The 17,594-nt window shown below is 44.6% G+C and overlaps 1 protein-coding gene across 2 annotated transcripts in view; it reads left to right on the top strand.

Moving 5' to 3' along the window:
• Positions 1-6,611, top strand: part of LOC105097861 (NFX1-type zinc finger-containing protein 1 homolog) — a 30,002-nt gene extending 23,391 nt beyond the window's left edge. Inside the window, exons 9-13 of one of the 2 annotated variants that reach the window (XM_064495027.1) lie at positions 476-583; positions 2,491-2,598; positions 4,497-4,604; positions 6,024-6,172; positions 6,352-6,611. In XM_064495027.1, coding sequence (XP_064351097.1) covers positions 476-583; positions 2,491-2,598; positions 4,497-4,604; positions 6,024-6,172; positions 6,352-6,381 — 503 coding nt within the window. In that variant the 3' untranslated portion in view covers positions 6,382-6,611. The remainder of the gene's footprint in view (positions 1-475; positions 584-2,490; positions 2,599-4,496; positions 4,605-6,023; positions 6,173-6,351) is intronic. The other variant, XM_031467913.2, reaches the window with a different exon arrangement.
• The last annotated feature ends 10,983 nt before the right edge of the window (positions 6,612-17,594 follow it).

The raw sequence follows: 17,594 nt of genomic DNA, 5'->3' as shown, positions 1-17,594 counted from the left end.
CATCTGAATTATTTTTTAATAACAAGTAGAAGGTGCATTTCCTTGAGCTAAATCATATTTCTTTTGGAGCCTTTCAACAACCAAAAATTTTATAGCCTCACTCCACATGTTTTTAGTCGAATAGACAAACATCTAGTCACATTATGTGTGTATGTATGTATGTGTGTATGTTAGTGATGTGCCTGTATTTATATCGAAAAGCACAGAGGAAATTCCAGAAGGAGCTACTGGAACTAGTGGATACCTCCTGAGAAGTGCACTGATGTGTTTAGAGAAAGAGAGAGCTACTTTTTACTTTATATGATTGAGTGTTTTTTGTGTTTTGTTAATTAAAATGTCCTACTTTTATAATAGTGCAGATTCTGCAGCTCCCTTGTCCATATATCTTGAACTGAATAAATGTTTAAAACAAACACGGCCCCTCACAGCCCTCTGCTGGGCCAGGCTTCACAGTTTTCAGCTGAAGTTTTTCTAGCCGTAGGGATCTGTGTGGATCAGTGCCGAGAAGACCGGGACTGCGGTGCAGGGAATCGGTGTGTGAGCAATGGATGCGGCCACGTCTGCTCCCCAGCGCGAGACCAGGGTGAGAGCAGCAAGCCCTGCCTTCTGCATCCCTGGTGCCCCGAATGCTTGTCACCGCCGGGACAGCAGCTGTCAGGCCCACTGCACAGAGAGAAAGCGAGAGAGACACAGAGAGAGAGAGAGGGAGAGGGAGAGGGAGAGGGAGAGGGAGAGGAGGCAGCCACAGTGGGGCCACTCTTAGCCTCTGTGAGAATTAGAAAAGCTGCCCCTTCCCCCAGGTCTAGAAGACCATGAAGACAGATGAGAACGATCTTGGTTTTGAAGTATTTGTAAGCTTGAAAAAGCTGGAAGTACTCGTGAAACAAAAATAACATTAAGGTTCCAATTATTCCTCAACAAAGACTGGGAAGAACACGGTTATGAACGAGTTAGCGGATGTCTCCCGCCCAAACACATGTCCATGTTGATGTGAAACACAGAAGTCCCCTCCTTCAGTCCAGCAGTATGTGCACCTGCCCAGGCTGAGTTATTGCCAGCAGTGGCTGGCAGGTGCGATTTCCCCGCTGAACCTTCAGTGCCCTTCCTTTCCTGTCTGAATGGCTAGGATTGATCGCTGCCACTGGAAACTTGGTGGGTGCATCAAGGTGGACTGGGAACTAGGGAGGCTGTAGAGTTAAGACCGCGTGTATCACCCAAGGAACAGCCTGCTCGCACAGCTCTGCACTAGCTCAGGCTCAAAGACTGACCTTAGATATTCTTTGTGGGGGGATGGAGGAGGATGTGCAGAGATCCCACAGGTGAAGGAAGTGTCTCCCCATCATGAAGTGGAGAATTGTCATCAGCCAGATCTACTTCACTACATTCACAAGATCAGTGTCCAGTCTGCATAACTCGATAGGGTAGGCTGTTTGGGGGGTCGATATACAACAGAGGTTCTCCAATATCAACATGTGTAAAAATGACCTCAGGGTAAGGCTTGTTAAAATCCAATGGCTGGGCTCCAGCCCCAGAGGTCCTGTTTCAGCAGGTGTGTGGTGGGGCCCAAGAGCCTGAATCTCTAACAGTCTCCCAGGGGGTGCTGATCCTGCCAGTTCAGGAGACCCAGTTTGAGTAGCACTAGATGCGGGATTGGGGTTCTCTCCCAGGTAGGAGGCACATGCCTGGAGCTGAGCTGAGCGCTGGGAGATAATTCAGGAGCGATCTGTGTCCTTAAAGATCTTATAGTAACAGAGATAGACATGTGAACATACCAACAAAAATCCAGGATATCCGATTTTTACTAATATGGTGTCATGATCATCCTTAATTAGTAAACTCAGTTCTACCACACGTGTTAAAAGGCTTCGTTGTTTTCCAGGATGTGGAGAGGCCTTATTTTCACGCCTCCCTCTCCTCTGACAGATTTAAATAATCTATCATTTGAGTTATTTTTTAATAACACCTGCAAGATGAACGCCCTTGAGCTAAATCATGTTTCTTGAGGAGAAATTCCTAAAAGTGGAATGACCGAATAGACGTTTCAAAGCTTTTGATGTAGATTGCTAAAGTACCTAATGAAAATGTCTTTAAAAACTGAAAAAAAAATTTATATCCTCACTCCACATAGTTGTAGTTGAATAGACAAATATCTAGTCACATTATATATGTCGTGTTGTGTTAGCGACTTACCTGTGTTTATATCTTTAACAGCACAGAGAAAATCCCAGAAGAAGCTACAGGATCTAGTGGATACCTCCTGGGAAATGCACTGAAGTGTTAGGGGAAAGAGAGACCTATTTTTTACTTTATTTAGTTGAGTATTTTTTTGTGTTTTGAAAATTAAAACACCCCACTTTTATAACAGTGCAAACTGTGCAGATATCTTATCTATACATCTTGAATTGCATAAGTGTTTAAAACAGATCGCCCCCTCTCAGCCCTCCCCTGTGCTCCTGCCAGGCTCACAGTTTTCAGCTGAATTTTTTCTAGCCATGGGGATCTGTGTGGATCAGTGCCGAGAAGACCGGGACTGCAGTGCAGGGAGTCGGTGTGTGAGCAATGGATGCGGCCACGTCTGCTCCCCAGCGCGAGACCAGGGTGAGAGCAGCAAGCCCTGCCTTCTGCATCCCTGGTCCCCTGAATGCTTAGCACCGCCAGGACAGCAGCTGTCAGGCCCACTGCACAGAGAGAAAGCAAGAGAGAGTGAGAGAGCGAGAGAGAGAGAGAGAGAGAGAGGGAGAGGGAGAGGAGCAAGCCACAGTGGGGCCACTACTAGCCTCTGTGACAATGGAAAAGAGGCCCCTTCTCCCAGGTCTAGAAGACCATGAAGACTGCTGAATACTATCTTGCTTTTCAAATATTTGAAAGCTTGAAAAAGCTGGAAGTACTCTTAAAACAAAAATTAAATAACATTAAGGTACCAAATTATTCCTCAACAAAGGATGGGAAAAATATGGTTATGAACAAGTTAGCCAGTATCTCCCACCCACACACATGTCCACGCTGGTGTGAAACACACAGGTCCCTTCCTTTAGTGCAGCAAGTGCACCTGCCCAGGCTGATTTATTATCAGCAGTGGCTGGCAGGTGCAATTTCCCCTCAGAAGCTGCAGTTCCCTTCCTTTCTTGACTGAAAGGCTAGGATTGATCGCTGCCACCGGAAACTTGGTGGGTGCATCAAGGTGGACTGGGAACTAGGGAGGCTGTAGAGTTAAGACCGCGTGTATCACCCAAGGAACAGCCTGCTCGCACAGCTCTGCACTAGCTCAGGCTCAAGTACTGACCTAGATGTTTTTGGAGGGGGGATGGAGGATTTTGTAAGGGAAACCACATAGAAAGGATGTGTCTGCCCAACATGAATTAGAGGACTGTCATCTGCCAGATCTATTTCACAATATTTACAAGGCCAGTATCCAGTCTGCATTTTCCAGGCCCTTAAGTCGATAGGGTAGGCTGTTTGGGGGCAGATACACAGCAGAGATTCTCTAATATCAACATGTGTAAAAATGACCTGGGGACAATCTTGTTAAAATCTAATTGCTGGGCCCCAGCGCCAGAGATCCTGTTTCAGCAGGTGTGCAGTGGGGCCCAAGAACCTGAATCTCTAACCCAGGGGGTGCTGGTCCTGCCGGTTCAGGGGACCCAGTTTGAGTAGCACTAGATGCGAGATTGGGGTCCTCTCCCAGGTAGGAAGCACATGCCTGGTGCTGAGCTGAGTGCTGGGAGCTAATTCAGGAGAGATGTATATCCTTAAAGATCTCAAAGTAACAGATACACATCTAAACAAACCAACAGAAATCCAAGATATATGATTTTTATAATCATGGTGTCATGATCATCCACAATCAGTAAACTCACTTCTGCCACACATTTTAAAAGGCTTCATTTCCCAATATGTGGAGATGCCTTGTTTTCGTGCCTCCTTCTACTAAGACAGATTTAGGTAATCTATCATCTGAGTTATTTTTTAAAGCATGTACAAGATGAGTGTCCTTGAGCTAAATCATGTTTCTTGAGGAGAAATTCCTCAGTGTGGAATGGCCAAATAGACATTTGAAAGCTTTTGATGTAGATATCGAAAGTACCTAATGAAGATGCCTTAAAAAAAAAAAAAAAAGCCTCACTCCACATATTTGTAGTTGAATAGACAAATATCTAGTCACATTATGTGTGTATGTATGGGTGTTATTGATGTGTTTCTATTCCTATTTATAAAAGTGCAGAGAAAATGCCAGAAGGAGCTACAGAATCTAGTGGATATGTCCTGAGAAATGCAGTGAAGTGTTAGGGGAAAGAGAGAGACCTACTTTTTACTTTATGGTTCAGTATTTTTTGTGTCTTGAAAATTAAAACACCCCACTTTTATAATAGGGCAAAATATGCAGATATCTTGTCTGTATATCTTGAATGGAATAAGTGTTTAAAACAGATCGCCCCCTCTCAGCCCTCCCCTGTGCTCCTGCCAGGCTCACAGTTTTCAGCTGAATGTTTTTCTAGCCATAGGGATCTGTGTGGATCAGTGCCGAGAAGACCGGGACTGCGGTGCAGGGAGTCGGTGTGTGAGCAATGGATGCGGCCACGTCTGCTCCCCAGCGCGAGACCAGGGTAAGAGCTGCAGGCCCTGCCTTCTGCATCCCTGGTCCCCTGAATGCTTAGTCCCGCCAGGACAACAGGTGTCAGGGCCACTGCACAGAGAGAGAGTGAGAACGCAAGAGAGAGACAGAGACACAGACAGGGACAGAGAGGAGGCAGCTACAGTGGGGCTACTACTAGCCTCTGTGAGAATTAGAAAAGATGCCCCTTCTCCCAGGTCTAGAAAACCATCAAGACAGCTGAATACTATCTTGCTTTTGAAGTATTTGTAAGCTTAAAAAGCTGGAAATACTCTTAAAACAAAAATACCATTAAGGTACCAAATTATTCCTCAACAAGGCCTGGGAAGAACACATTTATGAACAAGTTAGCCAATGTCACATGTCCACATTGGTGTGAAACACACAGATCCCTTCCTTTAGTCCAGCAATACGTGCACCTGCCCAGGCTGAGTTATTGCCAGCAGTGGCTGCCAGGTGCTGTTTCCCCACAGAACCTTCAGTGCCCTCCCTTTCTTGACTGAAAGGCTAGGATTGATCGCTGCCACTGAAAACTTGGTGGGCGCATCACGGTGGACTGGGAACTAGGGAGGCTGTAGAGTTAAGACCACGTGTATCACCCAAGGAACAGCTTGTTCAACACCTCTGTGCTCTCTCAGGCTCAGGGACCAAACTTAGGTGTTTTGGAGGGGATGGAGGAGAATGTAAGGGAATCCCACCGATGAAGGAAGTGTCTCCCAACATCAAGTAGAGACTTGTCATCCACCAGATCTATTTCTCTTGATTCACAAGTGCAGTGCGCAGTCTGCATTTCCCATGCCCTAAGTGGATAGGGTAAGCTGTTTGAGGGGTGGATTTACAGCACAGATTCTCCAATATCAACATGTATAAGAATGACCTGGGGGTATAAGACTTGTTAAAATCCAATTGCTGGGACCCAGCCCCAGAAGTCCTGTTTCAGCAGGTGTGTGGTGGGGCCCAAGATCCTGAATTTCTAACAAGCTCCCAGGGGATGTTGATCCTGCTGGTTCAGGGGACCCAGTTTGAGAAGTGCTAGGTATGGAGTAGGGTTCTCACCCAGGTTGGAAGCAAGGCCTGCCACGGGAGTCAGTGTTCATTGACTTCTGAAGACACATGGAATCGGGGGGTCACCTGCTGTGTTGGTGATCTGAGATAATTATCGAGTTTCAGCAGCCATGCTCTGACCTCTTCTCCCAAGATGCTGTAGCTGCTGGTCGGCAGTCCGTTTTCTGAAGGACCAAACAGTACTGTCTGCTTCCTTGGTTTAGGAGGGGAAGATTGGGGGCATCAAGAAGGGAAGAGGCTATAAGACTCTCAGGGAGTGATATGCTTCAGCCCCTCTCTCAGCACCAAGCCCCACTCCCTCCTACAGAGGCAGCCTGGTTTCTGGAAAGACTGTTTTGTTTTTCAGCTGGACAAAGACCAGGAGCTTGTCCCAGGGTGCCGGCAGGAACTGTTGGGCTTTGTGTTGAAAGGTGCACTGGGGATGCATCCTGTCCTGCGGGACAAAAGTGCTGCAGCAACGGGTGTGGTCACACCTGCCGAACCGCAGTTCGAGACGTGAGTATATGGGAGAGAGCTGCTTTTGGGGAGGATGAGTCCCTGCTAGTCTCTGCCAGCCCAGGAGGGACCCCAGCCACCCCTCTGCTCACTGAAGTCTGGGTGGCATGTGGAACAAGCTGTTGGGTAGCTTAGAGCAGGCATTTCTGGAAAGTGACATAATTACCTTTTCATTTTAGGAGGACTTCCTTATTCGTTTGGATGATTGATGGACCTTGGCCTCCTTCAGTGACTGTTCCCAAAAGTCATCTTTACTCTAAGAGCTTGGCTTTCTCACTATCTTTTCCAGGAACCCCGGGATCCCAGGATGAGAATCTAAAATAACTTGGTTTAAGGGTTGAATTCTGGCCATTGTTTGTGAAATCATGGGGTGACTGCTTCCAAAATTATCTTCCTTCTGAATAAAATGATTCCTGTGGCATTATCCAACCTGAGTCATTATTTCTATGGAAATTTTCTAGTTCCCTTACACTAGTACCTCCACCTCCAACAAGTATTTAACCCCAATCCATGAACCCTCTCTCTTTCTCATCATCCATCTTCACTCTTGTCCTCTCTTTCTTCCTCATCCTTTCTCCTGGGAGCACTGACCAGCTCGGGTACTCAGTGCAGCCTAGAAATCTAACTACATTTCCCCCAGAAAATTCACCCTCCCAACAACCAAGAGGATGATTTCGCACTTCTCTTTCTTCAGATCTCCATCTCATCTACGTCTCACTCCAACCTCCCCCATTCAGGTCTCCCCACTATCTCGCCACAGCTTTTGTGGAGAAAATAATTGCAAGTCAGCACAAGTTCCCTGCTGTTCTATCCCCATATAGTTGCACCCATTTTCTCCACTTTATCCCCAGCAGTAATGGAAAAAACCCTCCCTACTCCTATGTAAGTCCAGCCCCTCCACATACATTCTGGATAGTACCCCTTCTTAGCTAATCAAAGACTATGCTTCTCTAATAATTTTCTCCACGATCACAGACATATCCCTTGCTACTGGGTCACTCCAGTTGTCATACACCAATTGCCTGGACTCCATGTTTCAATATGGCTCCCATCCATTCCACGGCTGAAATTCCAGATATCATTGTTCATATTTCTTTGCCTCCCCACCACTGCCTCCACCCATTCTCCCCTCAAAGAGCATGCCTCTCTCTTCCCTGCGATTGGCTCCCATCCCCATCTGACCTCACTCCAGGACTCTCGCCAAGCTTCCTCTGGTCTACCACGCACAATGAAACTTGGATCATGCCACTCATGTGGCCTGAACATCACTTGTGTAGCGACAGCCTCCAACCGGGGCTGGCACCAGGGATGGAAAGCTGGCACATTGCACCACAAATGTTCTCAGGAGTTAGTAGAATAGCTCAGGGTCCTGTTGGGCCTCTGGAGGATGATGCCCAAGGTAATGACAACTCAACTGTGGTTCTTTTCACGGTACCAATGCTCCGTAGAGGTTGTGAAGAGCAGCCTCTTACCTTTAGGAGTTTAAAACCCAACTGAGGATAAGGGGAACATTTAGAGGAGAATAAAAATATTTTATCTGGTGTATTATTGGGTGTTAGATATTTTCCCTACATTACTTCCTTGTCATTACAACAGCCCCATGAGTTGAGTATGCTGAGCCTCTGACTCTTGAAGAAGACATTCTTTTTTTTTAGATACACAATTTTATTTTATTTATTTTTAATGAAGTACATCGAATTACAATGTGCCAATTTCTGGTGTGCAACACAATGTCCCAGTCTTGCATATACATACATATATTCATTTTTCATAATTTTTTGATTAAAGATTATTACAAGATATTGTGCACAGTTCCCTACGCTATACAAAAGAAACTTTTTTTTGAGGTATAGTCAGTTTACAATGCTGTGTCAGTTTCTGGTGTACAGCGCAATGTCATACATGGATATACATATATTCATTTTCATATTCTTTTTCACCATAATCTACTACAAGATACTGAATATATTTCCCTGTGCTATAGAGTATAAAGTTGTTTATCTATTTTATATATATGAGTCAGTATCTGCAAGTCTTGAACTCCCAGGTTATCCCTTCCCACCTCCCTTCCCTCTGGCAACCACAAGTCTGTATTCTATGTCTGTAAGTCTGTTTCTGTTTTATATATAAGTTCATTTGTCTTTTTTCTTTTTTAGGTTCCACATATGAGTGATATCATATGGTATTTTTCTTTCTCTTTCTGGCTTACTTCACTTACAATGATAATCTCTAGGCCCATCCATGTTGCTGCAAATGGCATTATTTTATTATTTTTTATGGCTGAGTAGTATTCCATTGTAGAAATATACCACAACTTCTTTATCCAGTCATCTGTCAGTGGACATTTAGGTTGCTTCCATGTCTTGGCTATTGTATATAGTGTTGCTATGAACATTGGGGTGCATGTATCTTTTTGCATTAGAGTTCCCTCCAGATATATACCCAGAAGTGGGATTGCTGGATCATATGGTAAGTCTATTTTTAGTTTTTTGAGAAATATTCATACTGTTTGCACCAAACTACATTCCCCACAGCAGTGTAGGAGGGTTCCCTTTCCTCCACACCCTCTCCAGCATTTATCATTTGTGGACTTTTGAATGACAGCCATTCTGACTGATCTGAGGTGATACCTCAGTGTAGTTTTGATTTGCATTTCTCTGATAATTAGTGATATTGATCATTTTTTCCTGTGTTTATTGGCCATTCATATGTCTTGAAGAAGACGTTCTGGATGAAGAAACCTAGAGAGATTAATTGTCAAGGTCATATGGCCAGGATGTAGTAAAACCTGCACTGAAATCCAGACCTTATTGGCTCCAAAACTCCCTTTTTTTCTTATACTATGTCCCCTCCACAAATGAAAATGCAGAATGGATGTTTATCTGGAAGTTTGATTCCAGTCAACCACTTTGAAGGGTATTGTGCTCACCACTCTTCCATGGTGGGAAGCACTTGTAGTGTTGGGGCCTTAGGAATGGACACTGAAGGGTCTCCTAATACTTGGTTAGTGACTTGTTACAGGATCTTGGTTAACATTTGGGCAACTAAGAGCTTGAAAGACCTGGATCAATTACATAGTCTCTGTGCCAAGCTGATTAAACAGTGCCTAAGAGAGAGGCTATAAGTTCTAGGACCTCCTGAAATGCTGAGAGATAAAGAGAGGACCTCTGAGGTTGTGAGACTAGAACCCTCTCAACTGACACTGGCTCGCAGTGTCCCTGGAGTCTAAAGGCCACATGATGCTACCTGGGGAAGCAGCTGCTTTCTGACTCCTATAATTGGATCTGTGCAATATAAAGTCACTGGTGGCCTGGAAATCTGTACTTATTTCAAGCCTGTCCAGTTCCAAAATATTTGTCTACCCTACCCTTTTCTCCTCTCTGCTGAGCTTCACTTCCTCAATCTCATGCTGAAATCCCAGGGCTCACAAATATTCCCTTCCCTATGCCAATAAAATATACAGTGGCGTCACCCTAAAGTTCTTGAGCCTCACCGGCCTGTAAGGAAGGAAAGAAATTATGTCTGATTAAGAGCGTTGGCTGGTACTCTTTAAACACAATATGACTGTAGTATTCTGTAACACCATTATTCAGAAAAAATTAATAGTGACTTTAAGAAATTGGAATTCCCCCCAAAAGGATAACCATTCTTTTTTTGGAGTGGAGTGGGTGGGTGGGTGTCTGGGAGGGGTACAGAGGGGAGATTGGAGCAAGAGATCAAATGGACTTGCCAAAAGTGATGTGACTAATTAAAGATTTATGAATTAGCTGCTGCAACAAACCCCCAAATCTCACTGGCTTAATTCAATTAAGGTTTATTTGTCCCTGGTGTGAAATCCAAAATGAGTGTTCTTGAAAGGCAGGCAGCTTTCCTCCAAGTGGGGATTTGGGGACCAGGCTCCTTTTATCTTGCAATACTGACCAGCTTCAACACTTGGTTTCCAGGGTCACTTGCCTAAGTGCTTCAGGCTAGCAACAGGAAGGAGATGGGGGAGGATTGTGCATGGGTGGGGGCAGGGGAGTTAGGGGCCTGGCCCCAGAAGTGGTGCAGTCACTTCTGCTCACATCCCACTGCCTAGAACTGAGTCACATGGCCATGGGCAACTGCAAGGAAATCTGGGAGCTGTAATCTACCATGTTCTCAGGGAGGAGAAATGAGTTTAGTAAACACCCAGTCTGTCACTCCTAGACCTATCCTTAGTGATCAAATATTCTACAGAGCCACCTCTGCAAAATGAAGATTTTTCAAAATAGTTTTGCAAAAGGAAAAATGCAAAATGCATACATACAAACTGGAGCCACATTTCTGAGGACCTGCAATAAAAGAAGGCTTGAGGATTCTGTCCAAGGTGGAAGGAGGGGGAAAAATAGGATGATACTCAGATATGGGGTGTTCCTCACATCTGAACATGGCAGGAGGCTTATTTACCTAAGGAAATTTCAATTTATTAGCAGTTCAGGTAGTATGATCCAGTGAGGAGTTCTAGATAGTTCCATGGAGGTTGAGGGAAGAAGATGAGAGAATGCTAGTCCCCATAACTACCAAGCCCTGAGCCCTGTGATACTAACATTTTGATCTAAAATCAAATGAGTGCGAACACCTAAGGAAAAGGCATAAACTGTGTTGAGTGGAGGAGAGAGCTTGGGGTTTGGAGTCAGAAAGACTTGGGTGATTAAAAAGCTATGTGAACTGGGGAAGTTATTATCTCTTCAGGTGTGCAATGGAGATAACCCCTGAGTATTTTTGATCTTTCAGGAGTGTAGATAATGAATGTATATAATTATACATATTATTTAAAATTCATATACATATATTAGTGTCTGTATGTATTTGTAAAACCTGGCACACAGAAGGGCCCAATAAAAACCAGGTCTTTTTCTTCCCACCTCCTTTCCCTCTATTGCTCAGAGTGGCCTCCATTCTTTAGTTATCTTGATTATTAAGTGGAACAAGCTATTTCTTTTGGTACAGGGAGCTTATGGGAAAATACGACATTACTCAATGCTAAGCCCAGGTCTACGTCATCCAGAAAGGTCAGCTGTCTATTGGGGATTAAGTGTGCAATTACCTGTGTTTTGATCCAGGTTCCACATGCTGCCAAGCTCAGAGAGGAGGAGTATTGCTCTCAGCCCATCTCTGCCCACCTGCGTTATCATCAAAGGAGACTTCACTCAGCATGATGTGAGGGGCGTCTTCCTCCCCATCGTCCACACAGAGCTGCAGGAGCTGCCCTCAAAACTCGCAAGGTGGTTGGCAAATCCAGGTAGCAACTGTCTATTAGTGTTGGAAGGAGGAAGTCAGGCACATGGTGTGTACAAATACAAGAAGGGAAAGGGAGTGGGAAAGACAGGGGGCACAAGGCATTCTATATGACATAAAAGGGCAGGGGGACATCTCAAGTGCCACCTCTGCATCTGCTCACACGTTCGTCCCTCAGCTACACTCCCCACCCTTCCCATGGGCCTCCTCTGCTTCTGCACACACCTGTATTCACCATGGTGCCTTGCTGGGCACATACTGAATGCCCAGTAATACCAGGAATATGGTTCATTTCTTTTAAAGGAGAAACATTCATATCAGTGGAGTTTCCAACTAACAACTCTTCTCAGAGATGAGGAATCTGGAGTCCCATAGAGAGGGCATAACTTACCCAAGGTCACACAGTGGTGACTCAGAGACTTAATCCCCGGGTGCACTGCGTTATAAGCAAGAATTCCTCTTTAAAAGAAACCTCTCATGAATCCTGGAAACAGCAACATTTGTTGGGTGGTTGCTGTCTTCCAGGCATTGTGCTGAGTCCTGAATATAACTAGCGAATTTAACTCACACCCCAACACTGTGGGGCAGGTACTATTCTTAAGATCATTCTATAGGGGAGGAAACAGAACTCACAGGGGTTCTATGATTTGCCCATGGTTACACAGCTACTAAATTGGAGTCAGAATCTGACCCAGGCAGTCAGGTTCCAGAGCTCAGACTCTTGCCTGATGCATGATCTCGATGTGGAGCAAAAAGAGGTTTAGGTGGGCGGACACGTGCTTAACATTTTCGTGAGGTCCAGATCTTACCCTGCAGTCCCTGCTGGTAATCTCAACCTTGGTCTCACGCTCTAATTTCAGAGCACAGGGAACAAATAGTGGAGCTGGTATTTGGAGCAGTCACTGCTGATAACAAACCCCTGGGATTGCTGATAACAATGTTTCAAATGCTCTCATTGGGAGCCGAACTCCTTGGGTGGGGACAGTACCTTTTAGACACTTGCAACGCTCTTTACCACCTTGTGGAGAAATGATACAAGATTATTTGTGACTTAAGGGACCCTCCTCTGGCTACTGACTCTGTAAACAGAAAATGGTCCCATGCTAAGCTTCCTGACCTCCATACGGGAATCATGAACCCATGCAGAGTCATCCAGTTGTCAGTGATACCAGCTTGAGCCCTGGAATTTCTTTATGGTTCAGTTAATACTTTCTAGCAGAATAAAATATGGGAAGGTTCTGATCCCTCTTTCTTTTGTAATATTTACTCCATGAACTGATACAATTTTGCACACATGGTCTAAACTCTCATTCATTTCTCATTCTCTCCATCATGGGCTTATTTAATAATTACTGAGCACAATAAACAGCCATCATTCAGCATGGAAGACAAAAGATAAATAAGACCTTCCACCTCCCCCCCTCCATTCTAGCCATCAAGATATTCACAGGAGAGAAACATTTAAAAATAATAATAATTAATTAATTACAACATAGTGTGCTAAGTACAATGACCAGATAAGTACAAAAAGAAAGTTAATTCTCCCAGGGTAGAAGTTGAGGGAAGCTTCAGAAGTGACATTTGTGCTGACCCTTGTTAGATATGGCAGAGAAAGAAAGGAAAAAGGAATTCCAAGTTCAAGGAGCTGCCTGATCTGTTTCACAGGGGCGCCAAGCCCTTGGCAAGAGGCAGCAGCCAGAGCAGTCTGATGTGTCTGGGTGGTGAGAGATTGGGGGAAGAGGCAGGGGAGCAGAAGGGGCCCCATTACCAAGGCCCCTGAGTAACCCAAAGGACAGACTAAGCATGTGCTTAGGGCACCAGCAAAACAGAGAACCCTAGATAAAGTCAGAAAAGAGGACATCTTAAAAAGAAACAAATTTAATTTCAACATATCTTTGAGTTTTGTGTAATTTAAAAAATGCTTTAGCATTTAAAAAAACTTGGAGTTCCATACAGAGACTATCACTTTATAGTAATAGTCTTTTCAGGGTTTAGGATCTCTAGAAGTTTCTTTCTGTCTCTGACCCCAATTATAGAAATTAGATACCAACCAGTCTTAGCTTTGGGATAGGCAGGATTGAGTTAAGGCCATTTGCAAAACTGCCTTATGAATAACCCATAAATGTCCCCCTTAATCCACCTCAGGGCACTAACACTATATGAGCTCTGTCTTTTGCCCAAGGGACCTCTAACTGGTGCATTTCAGGAACTGTGACAAATGGAGCTCAACAGGGAGGATCTCTTCCTGTAGCCCAAGAATTAGGAACCAGGGCTCCTGGTGAAACATCAAACACTCCGCTTTCTAAAGAGAAGTCAGCCATCTTCCCAGGGCCTTATTAGGAGGCTACGAACTGGTCCTGCCATTACCAACCAGCCCAGGCATCCTTATCTCACATGAAGATAGACATCTTATGGGACACAGTGTTCACAGCCAAAAGTTATACAAGCCTCCTTCCATCCCTGCTGCCATGGGGGAAGGAAGAGAACACATCCCTCCAAAAAAAACAAGAGGAGAGTGTGTTTCAGAGAATCACTCCTCTCAATTAGAAGTGTCTACACAAAGCCAGGAAATGAAATCTCTCTCCCTAGCTGACTGGTTACTGCAGCCCCATCTCTTTCCCACACCAGTGCTTCCTGATGAGAAACTTTCTGGAAGAGTTGAACATGTATATCGGGCATTTGGGGGTCTCAGAAATGAAGGTGGACAAGATGAGGTGGAAATCCATCCCAAGAAAATTACATGTGATCATATAGGCAAAGACCACCGCACCTGCCTAGGTGCCCAGCAGTAGCGAGAATTAGACCAATCCAGAAGGAGATTAGAATCATCTCCTTACCACCAGGAGGGGGCCTAGGAGCACCCCTGCTGGCTGTCCTACTGCCCCACCCCCTGCCCTTGATACCAGAGATGCCAGGGCCCAGAACAGGGAGGGGTGAAACAAAAGAGCAGACTGCACTACACTAGCTGGCACCCAGTTCCTACACTATAATTATCATAAGGACATATTCCTTATGTCCAGCACGGGCCTGGCCCAGAAAAGACATGTGATACTTGTGTTGAAAAATGAATGAATGAATGAAAGTATCCTCACCCCAATACACTCCGTTTCTCAGCCACTCACTGCTTTCCTGGTTTAGGAGTGTTAGTCAGAGGAGGGTGTTCCCTTGGCTCAGAGACTTGCTTAGGTAACAATGTGGCATTACCCAAGGTACACATGGTGTGTATTCTCCGGAAATGTCAGCTTCTGGGCAGGGCTTGGCCCTAGTCCCACCCCTGGTGTTTCATCCCAGCTTAGTGGGCAGAAGAGCATAAATTGCAGCTGCTCCCAGCCCGGCTGTATTTTTACCGAAGACCTCCAACGGCAACATGAAGTTGGCAGGCTTTCTCCTCCTCGTGACCCTAGCCATTCTCAGCTCAGAGGTACAGGAGCTTCAGGCTGCAGTGAGACCGTTGAAACTTTTGGGTGAGTCCGTGCGGAAGGCAAACCCATACTTCTTTGAATGAGTAAGACAGAAAAATAAGCCATCAGGGACCAGCGAGTGCAGGAGCAGGAGGGGAAGAAAGGAGAGAGGGAAAGATATTCTCATCAGGGAGCCGTTTCTGGGACCTACCTTGCCTGCAGGATCTCTCTTCTGCTTTTACTCCCTCTCCTCTTTCCCCAGGTCACCCTCCATCTGGACTCTCTGAAAGGGGAAACTTTTGTCCCCTCATCAGCCACCCTCCATCACCCCAGCCTCTCTCTCTCCACCAGATTCTTTGTCTCTTGCTACAAATAAGTTGGATCGCCTAGAGAAAATATTTCCTTAATTATATGAAACAAATTATATAAATATTATATATTATTATATTAATATTTTATTATAATTATATTAATCATCTCAATCTCTTTGTTTCCTTTTACCACCAACATTCTCAAAGGAATAACCTTACTTCTCTGCCCTCTCTTCCTCATGGCTCATTCCTTAATCCCTTGAAAATGGACCATAGCCTCCGTTGCTGCTCCCATCACTCTCCCAGATCTTGACAAATCTCTTGACTCTCTTCAGTAGCCAAAGGCTGTAGCCTCTGCAGCATCTGAGGTCGTTTGCCTCTCCATGAGTCCTCCAACTTTCTTCTCTCTTGGATTATCTTCACTGTAACTTCTTCATCTCCCTAAATATCATTGGACTTAACTCTTACCCCTCTCTCTTCTTTGTTCTCCTTCCCCTATATTAAATTGGTTGCCAAATACCATTCATTCTCTGAAATTGTTTTCTTACACATGTTCCTTCCTTTCCAACCCCCATTGCCACACTGTATTTCCAGGCCTGATTACTCGATGCTTGGGCCAGTGCGACAGCTTCCTAATAGCTCTCCCTGCCCCTCTCTTCCTTTTGAAGTTTGCTTGCCTGTTGAATCCTGGCACAGTCTATGCTCTGACACCAGAATAATCTTCGGAAGTAAACTGCCATCACATCACTCTCTTGGCCTAACCAATGAAATCCCAACTCCTCAGGTCCCCAAGGTCTGCCCTCAGTAACGTTGTCCCTTGCCTTCCTTTCCTGCATGATTCCCAGCTGCTCCCTAATACTTATCCAGCCTTCTATTTGCGATTCTTCCTGTGTTCCTTGTATTCCAGGGTGAAAAGTGAAGAGATAAGGCACCTGGGGTGCAAAATTAAGGAGCTGCTCACTCTTAGGGTTGTACAAGTGCCTTCTAATCTCTTGATAACAGCTGAGTAACCAACCAGAGTTCTGCACACATTTTGGTAGAAACCTTTATGGGATCTTAACCAGCTTCTTGGACCTGTTTCATTGGCCCTCAAAGAATAATCTTGAGGCTCTGGGAACATGGGGAACCTCCACTCAGGTCAGGAGTGACTCTTTGAAATCTGGAGACGTGTTCTTTGTATCAGGGTAGGTCTTGCCCCATGGGATGGCAGAGGGAGCTTCGCCTAGGGGCCAGGCAGGTCTGGGTTGGACCCCACATCCATACTTAACTGTAGGCAAGTCACCTCTGCTCGTTCCAGCTGTCACACCTGTAAAGTAGAGCCAGTCAGACTCACTGCTCAGATGACTGCAGGGCACCCTTGATGGTCTTCAGTAAATGTGTCTCCCCTTCTCTGCCCCTTTCCCTGCAGGGTGGAGACATGAGGACATTTAAGTGGGCTTCTTTGCATGTCCCCGCCACTAAAACAATTATCCTCTTCTTGAAAGGAGGGCTTGCTTTGTTGAGATTGTGTGAATGCCTTTTTTTCTTTTTAACGAAAGTATATAAGATGTAAATGAGTATTATTCTGCAAGGAATCATTTATAAACTATATTATGTATTGAACTAAAAGAAGAAAGTGAAATTGGCTCCTTAATCAAGGCCTGGCCTCTCTAGCGCTTGTGTCTAATGCACACAGTTTTCAGCTGGTCTGTTCTAACGTAGGCACCTGCGTTGAGCTCTGCAGTAGTGACTGGGACTGCAGTCCAGAGGCACGCTGTGTCAGCAATGGTTGTGGCCACGTCTGTGTTCCGGACTAAGGACAGGTAAAAACATCACTCCCTTCCCTGCTTCCTCAAACCTGGTCCAAGCCACGCAGGATGTACACTAAGCCCCGACTGGACTTTCCAGAAATAGATAGGACAGAAGCTTGTCTCTCTGTGGCCTCTCACTTTTCACCCACACTTCTCAAGAAGCAGAAGCATCTGTCACAGGATGGTGGTTTCCAAATCTTTAAAATAATTTCATTACACGGTATATCTTAGAGAAAAATCAGACTGTTTATTTGAACAAAAAAATAAAAATCACCCATAATCCCCCATCCCAAAATGATTTTGCATAACACTTTGGTGCATATTTTAAACACATACACACATGTACAATATTTATATAAAAATGAAATAATCTTGTACCTATTTTGATTTCTTGATTATTTCATTTAGAAATAGCTAGTGAACAAATTTTAATTCAACATTGATGCTTCTGTACCATCATCTTTAATAGCCTTTGTGAAAAAACTATAAAAAATTAATTAAAAATAAACAAATAAACCTAATTACCCCCCAAAAAACAAATAGTCCTCATGTCTGTTCCATATGTATGTTCATCATGTACGCTCATTTACTTAGCAACCTCCAATAATATGCATTTTATATATTTCTTTTTTTTAATATCATTAACATGGCTATAGTGAAT

The sequence above is a fragment of the Camelus dromedarius genome, chromosome 16 (assembly GCF_036321535.1).
Source record: "Camelus dromedarius isolate mCamDro1 chromosome 16, mCamDro1.pat, whole genome shotgun sequence".
Lineage (NCBI taxonomy): Eukaryota > Metazoa > Chordata > Mammalia > Artiodactyla > Camelidae > Camelus > Camelus dromedarius.
This window is presented reverse-complemented; position numbering and strand designations above follow the sequence as displayed.